Source organism: Neoarius graeffei, chromosome 8 (genome assembly GCF_027579695.1).
Source record: "Neoarius graeffei isolate fNeoGra1 chromosome 8, fNeoGra1.pri, whole genome shotgun sequence".
Lineage (NCBI taxonomy): Eukaryota > Metazoa > Chordata > Actinopteri > Siluriformes > Ariidae > Neoarius > Neoarius graeffei.
The window spans coordinates 80,310,800-80,330,691 of NC_083576.1; the positions used below are offsets into that span (position 1 = coordinate 80,310,800).

Sequence of the window (19,892 nt, forward strand, 5' to 3'; positions counted from 1 at the left end):
TGGGGGAAACCGGAGCACCCGGAGGAAACCCATGCGGACACGGGGAGAACATGCAAACTCCACACAGAAAGGCCCTCGCCGGCCACGGAGCTCGAACCCGGACCTTCTTGCTGTGAGGCGACAGCGCTAACCACTACACCACTGTGCCACCACTGGGTGAAATATTTTGACAAAATTCAAAAGTTTAATGGTGGCACCAGGAGCACAAAGTTATGGAAAAAGCTGCTGTTTTATGACTTTTATGACAATTTCGATCACTTTTCATGAAACATTATGGCACCTTATAGAGTATACCGAATATCTTATGGGGCTTTTCCACTACCAACGCGGCTGAGCCGTGCCGTGCTGAGTCAAGCTGAGTGGGGCTGTTGGAGTTGCATTTCGACTACAACCGTGCTGAACCGTGCTGGCTGGAAGTGGGCAGGGCTTTGAACCAGAATTTTTTTCCTATTGGTTCGTTCCGAACAGAAACGGAATTTTAACGTTTCCGGTTTTGGGTTCCACCATTAAATAGACGTTCCTGAACCGGTTAGAACAAAAAAATTTCGTTCCCGGAACAGTTAATTACGTTCCCTGTCAGCTGTTTAACAAATGGCTATAAAATTATGTCTCTGTCTCATCCAGCTTAAGCCAAATGTAGGCTAATTCTATTACAACCTTCATTAAATAAGACAAGAAATAATTCAAAACAATTATTATTTCAAATGTTGGCGATTTGGATTCTCAGTATGTCTTCCCGTCTACACAAACAGAAAAAGTGCCAAAAATGAAAGATAATTCGTTTAGTGTGTTACCAAAGGCTAGTCAGGCCCTATGCATTGATAGGCTAACAGAGGTTAACGTCATTTAATGTTCGCGAGCCTCTCATTAACGTGGACAAATATATTGATATCGTGTTTGAAATTGATGTTTTTGAATAACGATAGACTGCAATATTTACCTCTTATTTAAGATGTGGAGACGTGATAGTAGTCCACCCTCCCGCGCTCTCCATTCAGTCAGCGAACGTCACACAGGAAGTGAACCTCAGCGGGTCATAGAAACTTGCGCAGGAGAAGAATGACTTTATTTGTAGGCTACGGAAACTTTGAGGAACGAAATAAAAACCAGTATTAACCGGTTACCATTATTTTTAATAAGCGTTTCTGTTCCGGAACATAAAAAATAATAAAGTTTCTGGTTTCGTTTCTGTTCCATGTGAAATAGAAAAAGTTCCCGGTTTTCGTTTTCGTTCCTTGAACCGGTTCAAAGCCCTGGAAATGGGTGGACACATTGGGTGGAGTTAGCGAAAGTGGGTGGAGGTCACGTGATGTCGTTAGGCGGTGCAAACAGTGACATCAGTGACCTTTTAAGCAGTAGTCTCACGACCTGGATAGTAAACAATAAACATGGAGGACATCTTCCATCTTCTAGTTTTCTGATCATCTTCTTTGTCGTAATTCTTCTTCTTCCGGGTTTACGGTGTTTACAGATCCCAGCGTGCTCGCGGGGCGTGTGTGGGCATGTGAGGACACTCCTCCTCACCAATCAGTGTACAGGGGAGTGTCTCCTCACGCCCCTAGCCCCACTCGGCTCGGTTGGGCTCACTTCAGCCCCACTCCAAAACCGTGCGAGTTTTGGGTGCTGAGTAAGGCTGAAGCGAGCCGAGTCGTGCCGCTCTGAGGTAGTCGAAACGCGAGCCGTGTCGGGCTGAAGTGAGCTGAGAAAGGGTCGTGGAAAAGGCCCATTAGATCCACATTTTTAGTCCATATTCTAAATATATTATCAAGCACAGTTTGAGTTTTAGCTGTTCATTGTATCATTGTTCAACTACTTTTAAACAATACAAATGTGACCCCTCACCAAATCCAGGGACGCATGTCGGCCGAAACGAATCCGAGATAATCGCAAAAGAAGCATTTTTTTTTCGAAATTTGTGATTTTTGTTTTTTTCCATCATGTGCAAGTTGAGATCTTGAAGAATGCAATCAGTATTTCAGATAATAGATTGTTTTGTTGGAAAAGCATACATTTTTTGTTGCAAATTGTCTCGTTTTTGTCAGGACTGTAGCCTGCTGGGGGGTGTGGGTAAATTACCATATGGGCCATTCACATGATGATTTAAGTCATTTGTTTGTTTTTTCCGCGAATCAGCTGTATGATACGAGCTGAGCTCGTGGCTACTTAACTGCATACAGGCGTGTGATTTCACTATGGAATGAGCGAGCTAAACAGAGCGCAGAGGAGCTGAAACACTGCGAAGCAAACAGACACTCGGTATTTACATCGGAGATAACCATTTCTAGCAAAAAAAAAACCGCAACCTCGTTTTCCAGATTGAATGGAATACTTGAATGATCGGATGATACTCGGACCGTTCTAGGACTACATTCCATCGGAGGCACTGATGTGTGCAAGGCGCCGTTTCTCTTTCTGATGGGGTTTGAGTTTATTAATCTAAGGCTGTGTGGTTATTTTTGCATGTAACGGAGAGTGTTGTGGTTTGGTTAAGCCTAGGTCACAACCGGACGTACGATTTTTTGGCCGTGGGATTTTTGGCGTTTCCCAAATCGCTACTTTTTTTTTTTTTTTTTTTTTTTTTTTTTTTTTTGTTCATGGAGAAAGACACACGTTGGCCGTAAGTTTGTCTTGCAACCTGAAAAAAACGTAAGCGCCCGTAGAGTTTGTTTGACATGACAAAGAACCTCTGCGGCCGGTCTGCGGCTCGAAAATCAGCACGTCACACGCGCCCTCCGTGCGTTTCATGCGCGCTCTCGTGCGTTTCTTGCGTTTTTTGCATGTTGACCGGCCGTAGGAGCGCGTACTGTACGGCCGGTTGTGACCGAGGCTTTACATGAAACTAGTGTTGTGTTAGTTGTGTCATCATCGTGCTATCTTTCTCTCTTACGGTGTGAGTAATTTTTCAACCACAAAACGTTAAAGTATACTTTTGGACTTATTTTTGTACTTCATAATTGTGTTGGGCATATTTTGCATGGAAGGAAAATTGACGTGGTGATCTTTGTTTACATGAAAGTAGCATCGTGCTAGCTCGTAGGGGGTAGGGCTTTCCTTAATGTCATGCAGATGAGCACCATTATGTGCCCGCCCTGCACCCAGAGTAGCTGAGATGGAAAACTTTGAGGGCGATTTTCTCCCTTTCCTGTTTTAAGAAGTATACACTTTCAAAAGGCCACACATTCTTCAAATATTGTCAGAGCTCCACATGGAAGGCATCATTGGAAAGCTTAGAAACTGTACTTTCTGAATCTGTCAATAACTCAAAATGCCCCCGGGCTGACATGTGTCCCTGGATTCTGTGATCTGCCACAAATGTATTATGAATCACATTAATGCTTCTCAATCCCTTGCAAAGGTTCTTAACATGATCTCTGGGTCACAAGAAATCAATAAATGGAGTCCGACATTGTGATTCAAACCTTACGCGAAAACATAAAATAAGCGTTTTTTGGCAAAAATGAACCTCATGGTGCCACCGTTAGACTTTTGAATATGGTCAAAACATTTTACAGGATGTCTTTATTGGTGAAAAGGAACACCCAAACAAAAATGCATCAGATTTTATGAAAATGAGGGCAGCTGATGCACCCTACTGACGAGGCGCGTAGCACCGAGTTGCCTATAATCCATGTACGACAAGATTGAGTGGAATAACCGTTTTATTCTATCCACATTCACTGGATTTTAAGAAATGGAGCATTTTTATTTTTTGCAGTTTTCGCTTAGAATTCAAACAAACCGGCAAAATGACGGGAGCAATTTGTGGAAAATGCTATAATAATAATTCTTGAAAATTTAAAAAGGCACGTTCTTGCCATCAGATACTTTCATTCCATATTTTGTTGCCCTTTTTGGGGGTTTTTGTTATCGAGTAGTTTTTATTTCGTCCTCGGTTGGTTCAGCAACACGCGCCTCCATTTTTGTTTTTCTCTGCTCATGGTATATGAGCTGATATCCTAGTAGTAGAGTAGCCAATCGGAGCACGCAGTTGCTCATATCCTGTGAATAATGTGTGTATATTTTTTGTGTGCATATGCTTCTTTATTTATACACATTTGTATATATTAGTGTGTATAAAAAAGTAAAAACACGTGTTATGTACATAATATACACAAGAATGAAACTTTAAGAATAATACTCGCAAATGAAAAGGATATTGGACCAAATAGTAGTAATATTGCACAGCATAAGTAGATCAGTGTTGTTGTCGAGTCACTAAACCTCGAGTCTGCGTCCAGTCTCGAGTCCCCAGTGTTCAAGTCCGAGAACAAGACTCCAACCGCACCATTTGACGCTTTTATGTGAAAGCATCTCTGCTGCTGCGTTGGACTAACGTGACTGCTCGACTGCGCCATTTTAGTTAACAAGCTACAGATAAAAAGCTAGTTCATCGCTCAGCAAGCCCCGCCCACTATCAACAGGGCAAATAACATGAGAGCGGGTTAACACTAGCTAGTTCATCGCTCAGCAAGCCCCGCCCACTATCAACAGGGTAAATAACATGACAGAGGGTTAACACTAGCTAGTTCATCGCTCAGCAAGCCCCGCCCACTATCAACAGGGCAAATAACATGAGAGGGTTAACACTAGCTAGTTCATCGCTCAGCAAGCCCCGCCCACTATCAACAGGGCAAATAACATGAGAGAGGGTTAACACTAGCTAGTTCATTCCTCAGCAAGCCCCGCCCACTATCAACAGGGCAAATAACATGAGAGCAGGTTAACACTAGCTAGTTCATTGCTCAGCAAGCCCCGCCCACTATCAACAGGGCAAATAACATGAGAGCGGGTTAACACTAGCTAGTTCATTGCTCAGCAAGCCCCGCCCACTATCAACAGGGCAAATAACATGAGAGGGTTAACACTAGCTAGTTCATCGCTCAGCAAGCCCCGCCCACTATCAACAGGGCAAATAACATGAGAGGGTTAACACTAGCTAGTTCATTCCTCAGCAAGCCCCGCCCACTATCAACAGGGCAATGAACATAGCGCGTCACTTCCTTCTCTGGGTGGAGTCTCACCAAACGATTGAAATTCGAAGTCGTCCCCGTCGTCTCCTCGATAGTTCTTTTACATATTGAACACACAGCAGTGTATTTTTTCCCACCGCACAAGAAGTCTGTATAAGCAAAGCGGACAATCCTAGAGGCGTCTCTCCAGGCATTTTAGCGCCGTTAACGTTAGTTTGTTCCTGAACATGACATATGAACAGGTGACTGTACGTTCTCGTACACACAATTGGTATAAAAATTAATGTAACTACATATGCCAAATTATGGCTTGTTACAAAAAAAAAAGAAAGGAAAAAATCCTCGTCTCTAATTTACGAGTCCGAATGCAGTTAATGCACGAGTCCGAGTCATCAGTGCTCTACAAGCCTGGTAGATGATGGTGATGAGATATGAATAAAGTGACAAAATGGTGATGGTACCATTGAAAAACAGCGCTGCATTACACCAGGCTGTTGGTGGCGAGTCTGCCAGCGGTTGGGATGAAAGCTCTGCGGTAACGTTCCTTCTTGCTCTGTGGGTGCAGCAGTGTGCTGCTGAAGGAGCTGCTCAGGGCACCAACAGTTTGAAGTAACAGCTCCATGAAACACTAAATCCGGAGTCTATAAATGTGCAAATTAGGAGCAGCCAGAATTATTGTTACGAACCTGATTTATTTTCAAACAGCTGGTTTTATTCCAATACATCACTGATTACATTGTGTATTAATATAAAAAAAATGTATCTGTTTATAGTCGGGCTGTCAATCGATTAACATATTTAATCGCGAATTAATCACCCCTTTTTTTTTTTTTAATCTGTTCTAAATGTACCTTTTAAAAGGATATTTTTCAGGTTTTTGGGGAGTGGGAGTGGACAAATCGGCTGCTACGTGGCCAGGTCAGGAAGGATAATACTGGACACGGCAAAAATTATTTTTGTGGGTCTTTTATTCCCCCACTGCATTTAAAAAATAAATCAGTGTTGGGGCGGCACGGTGGTGTAGCGGTTAGCGCTGTCGCCTCACAGCAAGAAGGTCCGGGTTCGAGCCCCGTGGCCGGCGAGGGCCTTTCTGTGCGGAGTTTGCATGTTCTCCCCGTGTCCGCGTGGGTTTCCTCCGGGTGCTCCGGTTTCCCCCACAGTCCAAAGACATGCAGGTTAGGCTAACTGGTGACTCTAAATTGACCGTAGGTGTGAATGTGAGTGTGAATGGTTGTCTGTGTCTATGTGTCAGCCCTGTGATGACCTGGCGACTTGTCCAGGGTGTACCCCGCCTTTCGCCCGTAGTCAGCTGGGATAGGCTCCAGCTCGCCTGCGACCCTGTAGAACAGGATAAAGCTGCTAGAGATAATGAGATGAGATGAAAATCAGTGTTAATGTTATAATTTTGAGTGTTTCGCACAATTAATTGTGAACAAAACTATTATTTTCCTCTAGTTCTGTCCTCAACTTCCAGCCTCAGACTAACTGATGTGGTGATGTGGACTCTGGATAGCAGTAATGGTTATCTTAAATAAATTAAATAAATAAATAAAAAACTACAAAACCCACGAAAACACTTTTGTTATGGCACACGGCTCATAAAGATGTTTTCCAGTAAAATGTTAAAACTCACTGGTAAATATACAATACATTCAGGAGCAAAAACGTCATTTACGAACACTTGCATCACTCAGACATTTCTCAGAATAAAACAAACGCGTGCACACACACATCTGGACCTTAACATGTCTCCTTTTCTCCCCTCTGGACCATCGAAAGCGTATAAAAACGCCCACGTTTTCTGTAAACAGTCAGAATGCAACAATACGAGTTGATTCTGTACACAAGTGCACTTTATCACGACTTGCGCCAACCAGCTGCTCGCGCCACGTCACTTCCTGATTTCCCGAACTACAGAGGAGGGGCACAGAACGCACATGCGTTAATCGTACGTCAAAAAAATGAGTAGCATTAAAAGGAATTTGCGTTACCGTGGTGTTATTGCGTTCACGTCGACAGCCCTAGTTTATACCGCAGCTGTGTTTAATGTTGAACATCTGTCCGACAAGTTTATTCCTCTTACCGCTTACGTTACAGCGTCAATAAACGGTTATTTCCTCACCAGCTCAGTTTCGGTTTATTTTATAAGGGACCATGTACAATTAAAGCAATAAATGTTGCCATTTCATGCATCGTACCAGAGTTAGCCTCAGGCTAATTTACATCTGCAGTCCCAGGCAGGACATAAAAACATATAAAATAAATATCCAGACCCCCTACCTCACCCAAATAGCAAACTCCACTCATACAATAAACAAATCACTCACATGAGTGTCCAAACCCCCTACACCCCAAACTCGCGCACATACACACACACACGCAAACACCCGCATCCAACATAAACACATTCTGTCAGCACCATGAATCAGTGATTACAGTTTTGACTGTTTTTTAGGAAACATTTCAGCTGAGATTTGAAGCTCCTAATGGAGAAACAGCTCTTTAAATCCCCTGATAGCGCATTCCACTGTGTAGTGGCTTTAAAAGAAAAAGAAGGCTGTCCAAAAGTTGTGCGATAGAAAGGTATGCTACAATCATGGACAGAGGCTGTTCTGGAGGATCGTATGGAACTAGCAGGACGATAACAGACAAACTCCAATAGACAAGCTGGAGCCAGACCATGTAGGATCTTATAGTCCACTCGCATGTGACGTCACAGCCGATCCAGATTGTAAACAGATGCCATCTTGTCGGTCAAACGCCATATTTCCGCCCAAATCTGCAAATATTACCGTGGCACAATGCCGGAGAGTTGTATGGCATAATATGTGTCAGATAACGGAATCCAGGGACACATGTCTGCCCGGGGGCATTTTGAGTTATTGACAGATTCAGAAAGTACAGTTTCTAAGCTTTCCAATGATGCCTTCCATGTGGAGATCTGACAATATTTGAAGAATGTGTGGCCTTTTGAAAGTGTATACTTCTTAAAACAGGAAAGGGAGAAAATCGCCCTCAAAGTTTTCCATCTCAGCTACTCTGGGTGCAGGGCGGGCACATAATGGTGCTCATTTGCATGACATTAAGGAAAGCCCTACCCCCTACGAGCTAGCACGATGCTACTTTCATGTAAACAAAGATCACCACGTCAATTTTCCTTCCATGCAAAGTATGCCCAACACAATTATGAAGTACAAAAATAAGTCCTAAAGTATACTTTAACGTTTTGTGGTTGAAAAATTACTCACACCGTAAGAGAGAAAGATAGCACGATGATGACACAACTAACACAATGCTAGTTTCATGTAAAGCCTCGGTCACAACCGGCCGTACAGTACGCGCTCCTACGGCTGGTCTACATGCAAAAAACCCAAGAAACGCACGGAGGGCGCGCGTGAAACGCACGAGAGCGCGCGTGTGACGTGCTGATTTTCGAGCCGCAGACCGGCCGCAGAGGTTCTTTGTCATGTCAAACAAACTCTACGGGCGCTTACGTTTTTTTCAGGTTGCAAGACAAACTTACGGCCAACATGCGTCTTTCTCCGTGAACAAAAAAAAAAAACGCATTGATTTGGGAAACGCCAAAAATCGCACGGCCAAAAAATCGTACGTCCGGTTGTGACCTAGGCTTAACTAAACCACAACACTCTCCGTTACATGCAAAAATAACCACACAGCCTTAGATTAATAAACTCACCCCATCAGAAAGAGAAACGGCGCCTTGCACACCAATGCCTCCGATGGAATGTAATCCTAGAACGGTCCGTGTATCATCCGATCATTCAAGTATTCCATTCAATCTGGAAAACGAGGTTGCGGGTTTTTTTGCTAGAAATGGTTATCGCCGATGTAAATACCGTGCGTCTGTTTGCTTCACGGTGTTTCAGCTCCTCTGCGCTCTGTTTAGCTTCCTCATTCCATAGTGAAATCACACGCCTGTATGCAGCTTAAGTAGCCACGAGCTCAGCTCGTATCATACAGCCGATTCGTGAAAAAAAAAACAAAAGACTTAAATCATCATGTGAATGGCCCATATGGTAATTTACCCACATCCCCCAGCAGGCTACAGTCCTGACAAAAACGAGACAATTTGCAACAAAAAATGTATGCTTTTCCAACAAAACAATCTATTATCTGAAATACTGATTGCATTCTTCAAGATCTCAACTTGCACATGATGGGAAAAAAACAAAAATCACAAATTTCGAAAAAAAAATGCTGCTTTTGCGATTATCTCGGATTCGTTTCAGCCGACATGCGTCCCTGGATTCGGTGAGGGGTCACATATAAATGCCACAACAGGAGAGGTCAGAAATCAGGAAGAAAGTTTCATAGGCTGCCACGGGACCCTGACAGGCGTGCAAAATGGATTGCTGCTATCAGGTATACCATATATACAGTAATAGTGATAGACTACTGATACTTGATCTAACTGATAATATAAAATATTTAAACATAATCGGCTGGTCAGTGCTATACTAGATACTACTGATATATCTAGTATCAGTACTAGTACTCAATACTTAAGTGACTTATCCGTCCAATGAGGATTGTTATTTTCTTGTTTACAAGATGCCACATCTGAGGGGGGCTGACAAATCCTGAATTTCTGTAAAGATAACTGTCCAGAGATTTATAAGCACGCAGTGCTTCACCACTGAACAGCGAGGGAAAGTTAATGAGGTAATTATACACATCTGGGTATTCCACCTCTGGCAGTTCAATATCCACTGACACGGTCGTGAAAACTCTGTCCGGTAAGCCATAAGGGTCACTAATCTGTAGGTCGTTTATTTTAGACATATATCTAGTTATCTGTTCATTAGAAAAATGAGCCGTGTAGTCCGTCGGTTGAAATTGATCCATTTTGTATACGAGTGCAACAATATTCAGCTGTCCGACAAGATGGCGGCTGTTTACATTCCAGCTGGGATTCGGTCACGTGACTGCAAGAGCTCCATGCACTAGACACAAGCTTGAAAAAAGTCTAAAATTTTCAAAACTTAATAAATGATGTTTCTCTAGAATATTGCAATGGTGGTGCTGAAGTGTTTTTTTTTTTTTAAATCAAGAATTTTTATAGCTTGTTTATATAGCGATTGTCGCGGTCTAATGGTAGATTCATTGGCCTGCCCCTAACAGGTGATGCAATATGAAATGTGTGAAAAAATTAAAGCATGCATAAATGTTTTGGCTACATCCATAGGAAGCGACGATCTTAGATGTCTAAAATTTGCCAAGTTATATTTAATTGTTTTTGTCATTTTTTTAATATGCTTTTTGAAGTTGAGAATGGAGTCCAGTGTAACACCAAGATATTTGAATTCGGTAACTACGTCAATGGATTCATGTCTAAAGGGGTGTTCACACGGCAACTTTTACTCCGGTGTAGCACCGGGGCTGCCCCGGTAGAGCGTTCACACGGTACAAAGTTATACCGGTGTCGCCCCTGAAAGCTGCTTAAACCGGTGCAAATCTAACCCTGCTCGGGAGGTGGTTTAAGAAATTTACTCCGGAGTAAATGCTACGGTAGTTTGCGGGGCAGCACCGATATAAAATGGGACGTCTGAACGCTACAGGGGTAGACTCGCTACGCGTGAGGAGAGCTGATTACATACGGGCATTGCATAATTTGCATCCTGGTATTTTGCGCTTCCAAAATGGCGAATATCAACAACAACAGAACTGCGTGTCTTCCAGTGTTGCCAGATTGGGCGGTTTTAAGTGCATTTTGGTGGATTTGAACATATTTTGAGCTGGAAAACGTCAGCAGTATCTGGCAACACTGGTGTCTTCATCCACGTTGTTTTCCCGGCGCTTGGTGATGCCATGACAACCGGGACAAGGAAGTACATTTTCACGCATGCGCATATTTCATTTCCGCATTATTACTATCGTATACTGTAGCACGGTCGCAAAAACTGCCGTGTGAACGCAAGTGGGGCTGCACCGGTGCTAACACGCTTCTCTCTAGTAAGCAGGGTTGTGACGTGTGAACGCTCCATAAAATTTACACCGGTGTAAAATATATCGCAACAAAATACATCGGTGCAGCACCGATGCAAATATGTGTTGTTTAAACACCCCTTTATTTTAATATTAGCAGTTGGAGTCTGCCCCTTAGTTTTACAGAAGAACATGCCCTTTGTCTTACTGATGTTCAGAGAAAGACAGGACTGCTCAAGCCACTCAGCCACACCTTGCATAGCATTGGTTAATTTCTCCGCTGCTACCAAAGCTGCTTTCGGAGTCGAAGATTCTTGTTCACACAACATCTCAAGAACAAGTGGTGGTTTTTGTTTGGGAGGATTTATAAATATTGATCCTAACAGGGTCAAGATCACAGCCAGGTCAAATGTCTAATCAGAAAGTTTTTCTTCACGTTTGAAGCATATTTACATACACGTCAACCTATACGGAATGTCCGTATTTTATACGGATTTGATTCAATAAACGTAGTATACGGGCGTACAAATGAAGTTATACGGATTCTTTAAAAAAAATTCAATATTTATTTAGAGCTATAATCAATTCCCACGATGATAAAAGAGCGCATAACATTTACAAACGTACTGTACACCACAGAAAGCACACACAGCCAGTAAAGAGTCTTATGAAATCGCGCGTTATCTTGTGGTAGCGAGACTTCGTTCCACTTCTGATCATGCGCACACCGCATTGCGAGAATCCCGCCAACCGGGAAGTAACATTTTGTTTGAAAAGCGTATTTCCACCTGAACGACTTTCACTAGCGACTGAAAAGATTCTGAATGGGCACTCCGGCAAGATTAACACAGACACTTGCTGTGACATGCAGCCTCGTGAGGTATTGGTGCAGAGCACTAAAAAAGCTGTCATGGAGTACAATTCAGAACATTAGAGTGACACTTTGTGCTTTTGTCGAACATTGGAGCTTTGTATTCATTCTGAAGGTTTATTGTTATTAATATTGAATAAAAAGTAACTTATATCATTGTTAATTATCATTCAAATTTTAGGTAAATTATTTTAATTTGCATCTTATACGGATTTTATAAGGGAAATACGGATTTTGGAGGTTGGTTATACAGGTTTGATTGACCAAAGGTTGATATGTATGTATTTATGGGTATTTTTGGCAAGCAAGATGGTTGCGGGGTCGTGGCGGCATCCATGTTGATGCCGAGACATCAAGTTTGACTGGTTTTCTCATTCTTTAAGCGAATGGTGGAGGAAAAAACAAACAAAAAACGTCGATTGTCATATTACTAATAAACAGCTGAGTGCAAATTCCTTTGTCTTAAAGACCGTCCACTGGTTGTAAACCTTACTGACGGTTGCAAAATGTTTACCCTTAACGTTAAATAAACGTTTCCTGAGAATCAAGATTTCCGTCGTGTTTGTGGTACGAGATAAAGTAACGGCAAAACCGTTACCGTGGCAACGGTCACCGATTTCTTGTAAATGAAGTTTAGTTTAGGTGACTTTTTGTTTATTCATCTCTGGTTTGTTTGTTTGCTGCATGTAGTCTGAATCGGGCCGCTCCAAGAGAAGGAGAAAGAAGGAGGAGAAAATGCTCATCATGCAAACCAAGAGAGAGCAGCTGAAGCGACTTCACAGAGCTCAGGTACGATCACGAACAGGTCACGTCACACGCGTCCAGACGTTTGCTTTCGCATCACATGTAATGTAACTGTGTGTGTAGGTTATCCAGAGGCAGCTGGAGGAGGTTGAGGAGAAGCAGAGAGCTCTGGAGGAGAAGGGAGTGGCGCTGGAGAAGGTCCTCAGAGGAGAGAGTGGTAAATGTTTGCCTTTATCATGTGACCAGGTTTTGAAATGGCTGGTTGCTGCAGTCGAGTTCACCTGAAGCAAAGTTGATTCTGATCTCGTATCTCATTTCTGAGAGGTTTATCACTTCTGGGAAATTCATGTTGATAAAAATGATCGTATCTGGACATGTTTGCGAAAAAAAGGGAATTAAGCGTGTCCGTAATTTGTTTGGCAACGTATTTTTGGCAATGCAGTTTTCGTGATGGAGAACATCTTGTAGAAATGTTAGCTAATCAAACTCATCTCATCTCATTATCTGTAGCCGCTTTATCCTGTTCTACAGGGTCGCAGGCAAGCTGGAGCCTATCCCAGCTGACTACGGACGAAAGGCGGGGTACACCCTGGACAAGTCGCCAGGTCATCACAGGGCTGACACATAGACACAGACAACCATTCACACTCACATTCACACCTACGGTCAATTTAGGCCCTGTCCACACGGCAACGGATTCAGGTGAATCTGATAAAATTGTTTATCGTTTCAGCCTGGCGTCCACACGGCACTGGCATTTTGGATGCCCCAAAACGAAATCTTTTGAGAACGGGTTCCAGAGTGAAAAAATCTGGCAACGGCGCCGTTGCGAAGTCGTCTGGATGAGTAGAACGGATTTGTTTACGATGACGTCACAACCACATGACTGTCAGTGCTTCACGCCGAGTAGAAGTGTAACGAACTCGATGCGAGTTGTCAACAAATCCTATAACTTGGTTCATGAAACGCGCTTACAAAATATTTTCACTGTGAATATTTGTGTAATGGTGCAAAGTGAGAGAGAGAGAGAGAGAGAGAGAATAGCCCTTAGGGCAGTGTTTAGTCCAAACACTGCGGAAGCAGTACCAAACCGCGCACCGCCCGTGCGCTTTCCAAAAACAAAAACAATCCCGCCAGCAAAAATAGGGGAAAAAAAAGGAGCGATCTCACCTCTTCAGATGTTGGTTTAAGTCCAACAATACATTCCTCAAAAAGGGCGTAGAAGAACAAAGTAATCCATCAACGTGTAGCATTCAATTTATTCCGGACCATTAAAGAATTCTGGAGGATATCAGAATGTTGGCGTACCGGCTTCCATCCAACCCCGCTCATTCCTCTTTCCGCGTCTTTTGTTTTATGCTACTGATTAATAATCAAAACTTTGTGGCTGATGCTACAGAAGAAGGGGTTTATGCGCATGCGTCTACTTCTTCTATTGTTCTGGTGTCTCCGATGGGACTGTCTTACAGCGCATGTAGTGGTGTGGCATGTGTATTGCATCGTTTTCAGCAAGCGTTGCGTTGCCATATGAACCTGAAATTTTACTGATCCATTGCCCATGTGGACGCGATATTTAAAAAAAAAAAAAATCTCGTTGCCGTTGTCGTGTGTATGTAGCCTTAGAGTCACCAGTTAACCTAACCTGCATGTCTTTGGACTGTGGGGGAAACCGGAGCACCCGGAGGAAACCCACACGGACACGGGGAGAACATGCAAACTCCACACAGAAAGGCCCTCGCCGGCCACGGGGCTCGAACCCAGAACCTTCTTGCTGTGAGGCGACAGTGCTAACCACTACACCACCGTGCTGCCCTGTTGTATGTATATTTATGGTATACGGTATATATTTTTTCAATTGTGTACATATGTCACGCAATTCAGTCATGTGACTGCTATGTGAGTTTTTTAATAAACTATCTACAGATCATCTCCGATATGACATCATCCAGTTCGTTATTTTCAGCCTGATTTTGGCGCTGCAGACAAAACTAAACGCCTCGTAAAGAGTTGAGATCCGTAAATTTATGAGGGTAAGTCAAACCGGAGTATTTTTACCTCACCCGCGACAGCGTAAATGGGGCGAAGTATTGTAATCAGTGCTGTTTGTTTGTGTCTAACAATCTAGTGTCTAGACGGTTGCACCGATTGACTTAAAATCTTCAGAGTAGGTGGGCAAGTGGTCCGGAGATTAACCTGATTAAATTGTGGGGGTTATCCGGTCAAAGTGAAGGTCAAGGTCACCGGAAAGGTCAACCTTTCGGTCAAAATAACAAAAAAACAGTTGCAGATAGTAAACATCTGTATATTACGAGCCTGTAGGAACTTCCATATGGCCTTTCATTTGGCACCGTGATCTTTGACTTTTGAGTGACCTTGAAAGGAGGGCTGTAACTTAAACGGTTGATGGTAGACAGATATTTACCATTATCAACTTGTAGGAAGTGCCATATGGGCTTTCATTGGGCACCATGACCTTTGACCTTGAATGACTTTGAAATGTCAAACTCAAGGTCATGGATTTTCATAGGACAGCTGATTGAGAAATATTACCATTGTCAACTTAGAGGTGTAAAACAAGTGCTGCTGGGCAAGGTTTGTTTTGCCTGACAACACTTGTTTGTGTTGTTTATTGCAAATCCAGTGGCATGCAAAAGTTTGGGCACCCTCGCTGAAAATGTCTGTTACTGTGAATAGTTAAGTGAGCAGAAGATGAACTGATCACCAAAAGGCATAAAGGTCAAGACGAGACATTTCTTTAATATTTTACACAAGATTACATTTTTATTTCCATCATTTACAGGCGTGAAATACCAAAAAAGGAAAAGGGCCCGAAGCAAAAGTTTGGGCACCCTGCATGGTTAGTACCTAGTAACACCTCCTTTGGCAAGTATCACAGCTTGTAAACACTTTTTGTAGCCAGCGAATAATCTTTCAGTTCTTACCTGGGGGATTTTCACACATTCGTCCTTGCAAAAGGCTTCCAGTTCTACAAGCTTCTTGGGCTGTCTTGCATGCGCTGCTCTTTTGAGATCTATCCACAGATTTTCAATGATGTTTAAGTCAGGGGACTGTGAGGGCCCGGGCAAAACCTTCAGCTTGGGCCTCTTGAGGTATTCCATTGTAGATTTTGAGGTGTGTTTTGGATCATCGTCTTATTGTAGGACCCGTCCTCTTTTTAACTTCAACTTTTTTACAGATGGTGTGATGTTTGCTTCCAGAGTTTGCTGGTATTTATTCGAATCCATGCTTCCCTCGACCAATGAAATGTGCCCTGTGCCACTGGCTGCAACACAACCCCAAAGCATGATCGATCCACACCCATGCTTCAGAGTTGGAGAGGTGTTCTTTTCCTGGAATTTGGCACCCTTTTTTCTCCAAACATACCTTTGCACATTGTGGCCAAAAAGTTCTATTTTGATTTCATCAGTCCACAGGACTCGTTTCCAAAATGCATCAGGCTTATTTAGATGTTCATTTGCAAACTTCAGACGCTGAATTTTGTGGCTAGGACGCAGGAACGGTTTTCTTCTGATGACTCTTCTATGAAGGTCATATTTATTCAGGTGTCGCTGCATAGTAGAACAGTGCAGCACCACTCCAGGGTCTGCTAAATCTTTCTGAAGGTCTTTTGCAGTCAAACAGGGTTTTTATTTGCCTTTCTAGCAATCCAACGAGCAGGTCTTTCAGAAAGTTTTCTTCATCTTCCAGACCTCACCTTGATCTCCACTGTTTCTGTTAACTGCCATTTCTTAATTACATTACGATCTGAGGAAACCGCTACCTGAAAACACTTTGCTACGTTCTTGTAGCCTTCTCCTGCTTTGTGAGCATCAATTATTTTATTATTCAGAATGCGACGGAGTTGCTTAGAGGAGCCCATGGCTGTTGATTTTAGGGACAAAGTTTGAGGAGTCAGAGAATTTATACAGCTTTGAAATCTGCATCATCTGACCTTTCCTAACGAAGAATTTGAACAAGCCACAGCTCAATAAGCTAATTAAGGTCTGGAACCTTGCTAAAAGTTACTGGAGAACTCAAATGTATTGGGGTGCCCAAACTTTCGCATGGTGTTCCTTTTCTTTTTTCACTCTCCAATTGGACAAAACAAAAATAATACGCACATCTCGCAGAAAACGCTGAAAAGAAATGTCTCGTCTTGACCTTTATGCCTTTTGGTGATCAGTTCATCTTCTGCTCACTTAACTATTCACAGTAACAGACATTTTCAGCAAGGGTGCCCAAACTTTTGCATGCCACTGTATTTATCACAAGTACATAATTTCCATTTTGTTAACGCATTCGCTCCAGCACTTAGTAAGCACCCGGATTCCTCTAGAAAAAAAAAATCTTCCTGTACACTGGATATACATCCAGTGATGTACAATCGGTTGCACTTCATCTGAGTTCCTAATGCCACCTTCAGGATACACGGTGACCCGGACGTTGTTGAGCGATTTTTTTTTTTTTTTTTTGCTCATGACTCACCTGAAAAACACCTGTATACAATCAGTTTCTCAAACGTATGCCTCACTTTCAAGATTTTCATTTAACTCTCCATCATAGAACGCAGAATGGAAGCGACCTGCTCATCGACAGTCAATGACCAAATGATGAAACTGAAATGTTAAGAAGGTTTAACATTATGATATCGTTATATATCAATTATAAGACTGTTAAATTTATTTTGGAGATATTGACTCAAGTTTCTTTTTTATTGGCAGATCATTTTGCTTTGTTCTAGAAATCAAAGCATGAAATGAGTACAAATTGGTCAGAACAAATTCTAGAAATAGGATTAAGAGTCTTGTATTTGTTAATTATTTACTGTAAGTTATTCCGCGAAATCAAGTCGTACATGAGCTGATAGCCGACGAGGCATGTAGCACAGAGTAAAATAGCACTTTTATTCTATCCACATTCACTGGATTTTGAGAAACTTATCTTTTTTTGCAAATTTGATAAATAAAAACTTGATACAAAACATCCAACAGAATCATTTCCTCTTTGGCGGACGACTTAAAAACCTATCGATGGCTGAATGAATTGACTTTTTAGCGTTGTTTTTTTTGTACAAAGTGCCGTGTCGTGGTCGTTCCCAGGTATAGAATAGCTTTCGACATTTTATTTCATTCTTCCTTGGACATTTCAGTAGTAGTAATAATAATAATAAATGTTCAATTTATATAGCGCCTTTCTCAAAACCCAAGGTCGCTTTACAATAATAGGCAGAAAAAAGTCCAGCAAATAGAGGTCAGGAGATCATTCCAGTGGTGTAGCGGCCACAGTCCCACCAAAAGGTGCACAAAAACAAGTCCCACATCTCCAGCACAGCCGCCGCGACGCCGCCAGCGACATCGCTCGAACACCACGCCATGGATCCACAGAGCGAGCACAGAAGCACCGCCACGCGGAGCGCTGGTGTGTCCCAAACCGCCTGCACAGCCGCCGCGACGCCACCGAGCAACATTGCTCGGAACATCATGCCAAGCATTAAAGCACAGAGCGCTGGACAACCACGATGTTAAAATGAGCAACAAGCTCACTGCAGTCCACAGCTGGGAGCACAGGCATCACCCACAGCGAACCAAGGCCTGGAGGGAACCGACGCCCAAAACTGGGTCCGGAGCTACACCACGACCGGCGGACAAAACACTCAAACATCAAACACAGAAAAAAAATTAAAATAAAAAAAGGCGAGAAAATAAAATTAAAAAAAGCTCCAGTGAGAAGCGGCAGCCAGAATGCGCACAACGTACTCTCAACTGGAAACGGGGGGAAAAAAAAGTGATGCAAGTTTCAAACTTCTTTGCGATTTTGAACCAGTCTAAAAAGAGTCAATGAATTTTAATGCTTCAAGATGTAAACAACCCAGCGAAATGACGGGAGCAATTTGTGAAAAATGCGACGATAATAATTGTTGGGGGGGGGGTTTCTTACGATCACTTTTATTCCAATTTTTATTTTTTTTTAAATATTTTTTGGTGGTGTTTATTCAAGTAGAGTTTTTATTTCATCCTCGGTTGGTTCAGCCATACGCTCCGCCATTTTGTTTTTCTCTACTCACGGTATATGAGCTGATATCCTTGTAGTAGAGTAGCCGATCGGAGCATGCGACTGCTCGTATCCAGTGAATGTGGATAGAATAATGAACAACTGTTCGCCGAAGGCCAAGTGAATAATAACAGAGACGAAGACCGATATTCACTGAGCCTGAGGCAGATAATTGTTTTAGTATAAATACACAGGTGACACTTTAAAAAAAAAAAAAAATTGTATTAAAAAAAAAAATTTATTTCAAACTTCAAAAGCGGCATGCAAATGTAATAACGGTGCACGCAGACTTGTCACTTATCTACGCCAAGTCACGTAAAATACTTTTTGTTTTGAAATCAATAAAATAAATCCTATTTCCACCTTACCTTTGAACAGTTTCAGACCAAACCTCGAAGCATCTTTCGGCCTTTTACTGTAGGAACTGCATTTTCTTTCATCGTTTGTAATTCTTCCTCACTTACGGTGACGAAGCGATCGGGCGCCATTTTGCAGAGTGGCTCGAGGTGATTATCAAGAAATATCTGAATTTCTCGGCCAATCAGCACACGTCGTTTTCTATAATCACTTCCGTATTTATACTAAAGTGTAATATTAGTTGTTGAAATTGTTTGCAAAGGGATGCTTTTTTTTTTTTTTTTTGGTGGAGGGGGTCAGAAATTTGAATGCTCCTCCAACACTCATCTAAAATCCACCAATAACGCCAAACTCGTAGGTTCGCTACAAATACGCAAGTGGCGACGAAGAAACAAACACAACCTGCTAATGGACGGAAAATATTCCGAATGCTCACTTTGAAGAATTTTTGTTTGTTTCGCTCGTTTTCTAACCAAGCTGACTAAATAGAACGTCGTCACTTTCTTTGATCACAGGTCTACCGTCAGAGATTCTTCATCATATAATCGGACATGGAAAATGCGTTATTGTTCTTACAGTCATTTATAGAAATCAGACAGAAGTTAGATCATCTCGTACAGCGTGATGAGTCTTTTATCTTAAAAGAGCACTGAAATTAGTTTTCCTGCCTCTGTGTTCCAGGAATACACTCCGGAGCCGCTGCCGCAACCCTGACCAGAATAAAAAAGCGCTTACTAATGATGAATGAAGGAACGAATGAATATGTAGCCTATTAAAATTTTTTTTTAAATGTATCTAAATACAAAATATGCCATATTGTATAGGAACATATTCATTCTTAATATATTGTTTCAGGTGACTGCGACCCTGAAGTTACCTTTTTTTTCTTTACCAGTTCTAGTTAATTCAATGCTCATTCAAATCTTGGACTATAGATGATTCAAAGTAATCAC

General features: G+C 42.3%; 1 protein-coding gene across 4 annotated transcripts in view; it reads left to right on the forward strand.

The window, feature by feature from the left end:
* Positions 1-19,892, forward strand: part of mical2b (microtubule associated monooxygenase, calponin and LIM domain containing 2b) — a 235,187-nt gene that overhangs the window by 198,930 nt on the left and 16,365 nt on the right. For all 4 annotated transcript variants that reach the window (XM_060928315.1, XM_060928310.1, XM_060928312.1 and 1 more), the window contains 2 exons: positions 12,478-12,576; positions 12,655-12,748. In XM_060928315.1, the coding sequence (XP_060784298.1) occupies positions 12,478-12,576; positions 12,655-12,748 (193 nt within the window). The remainder of the gene's footprint in view (positions 1-12,477; positions 12,577-12,654; positions 12,749-19,892) is intronic.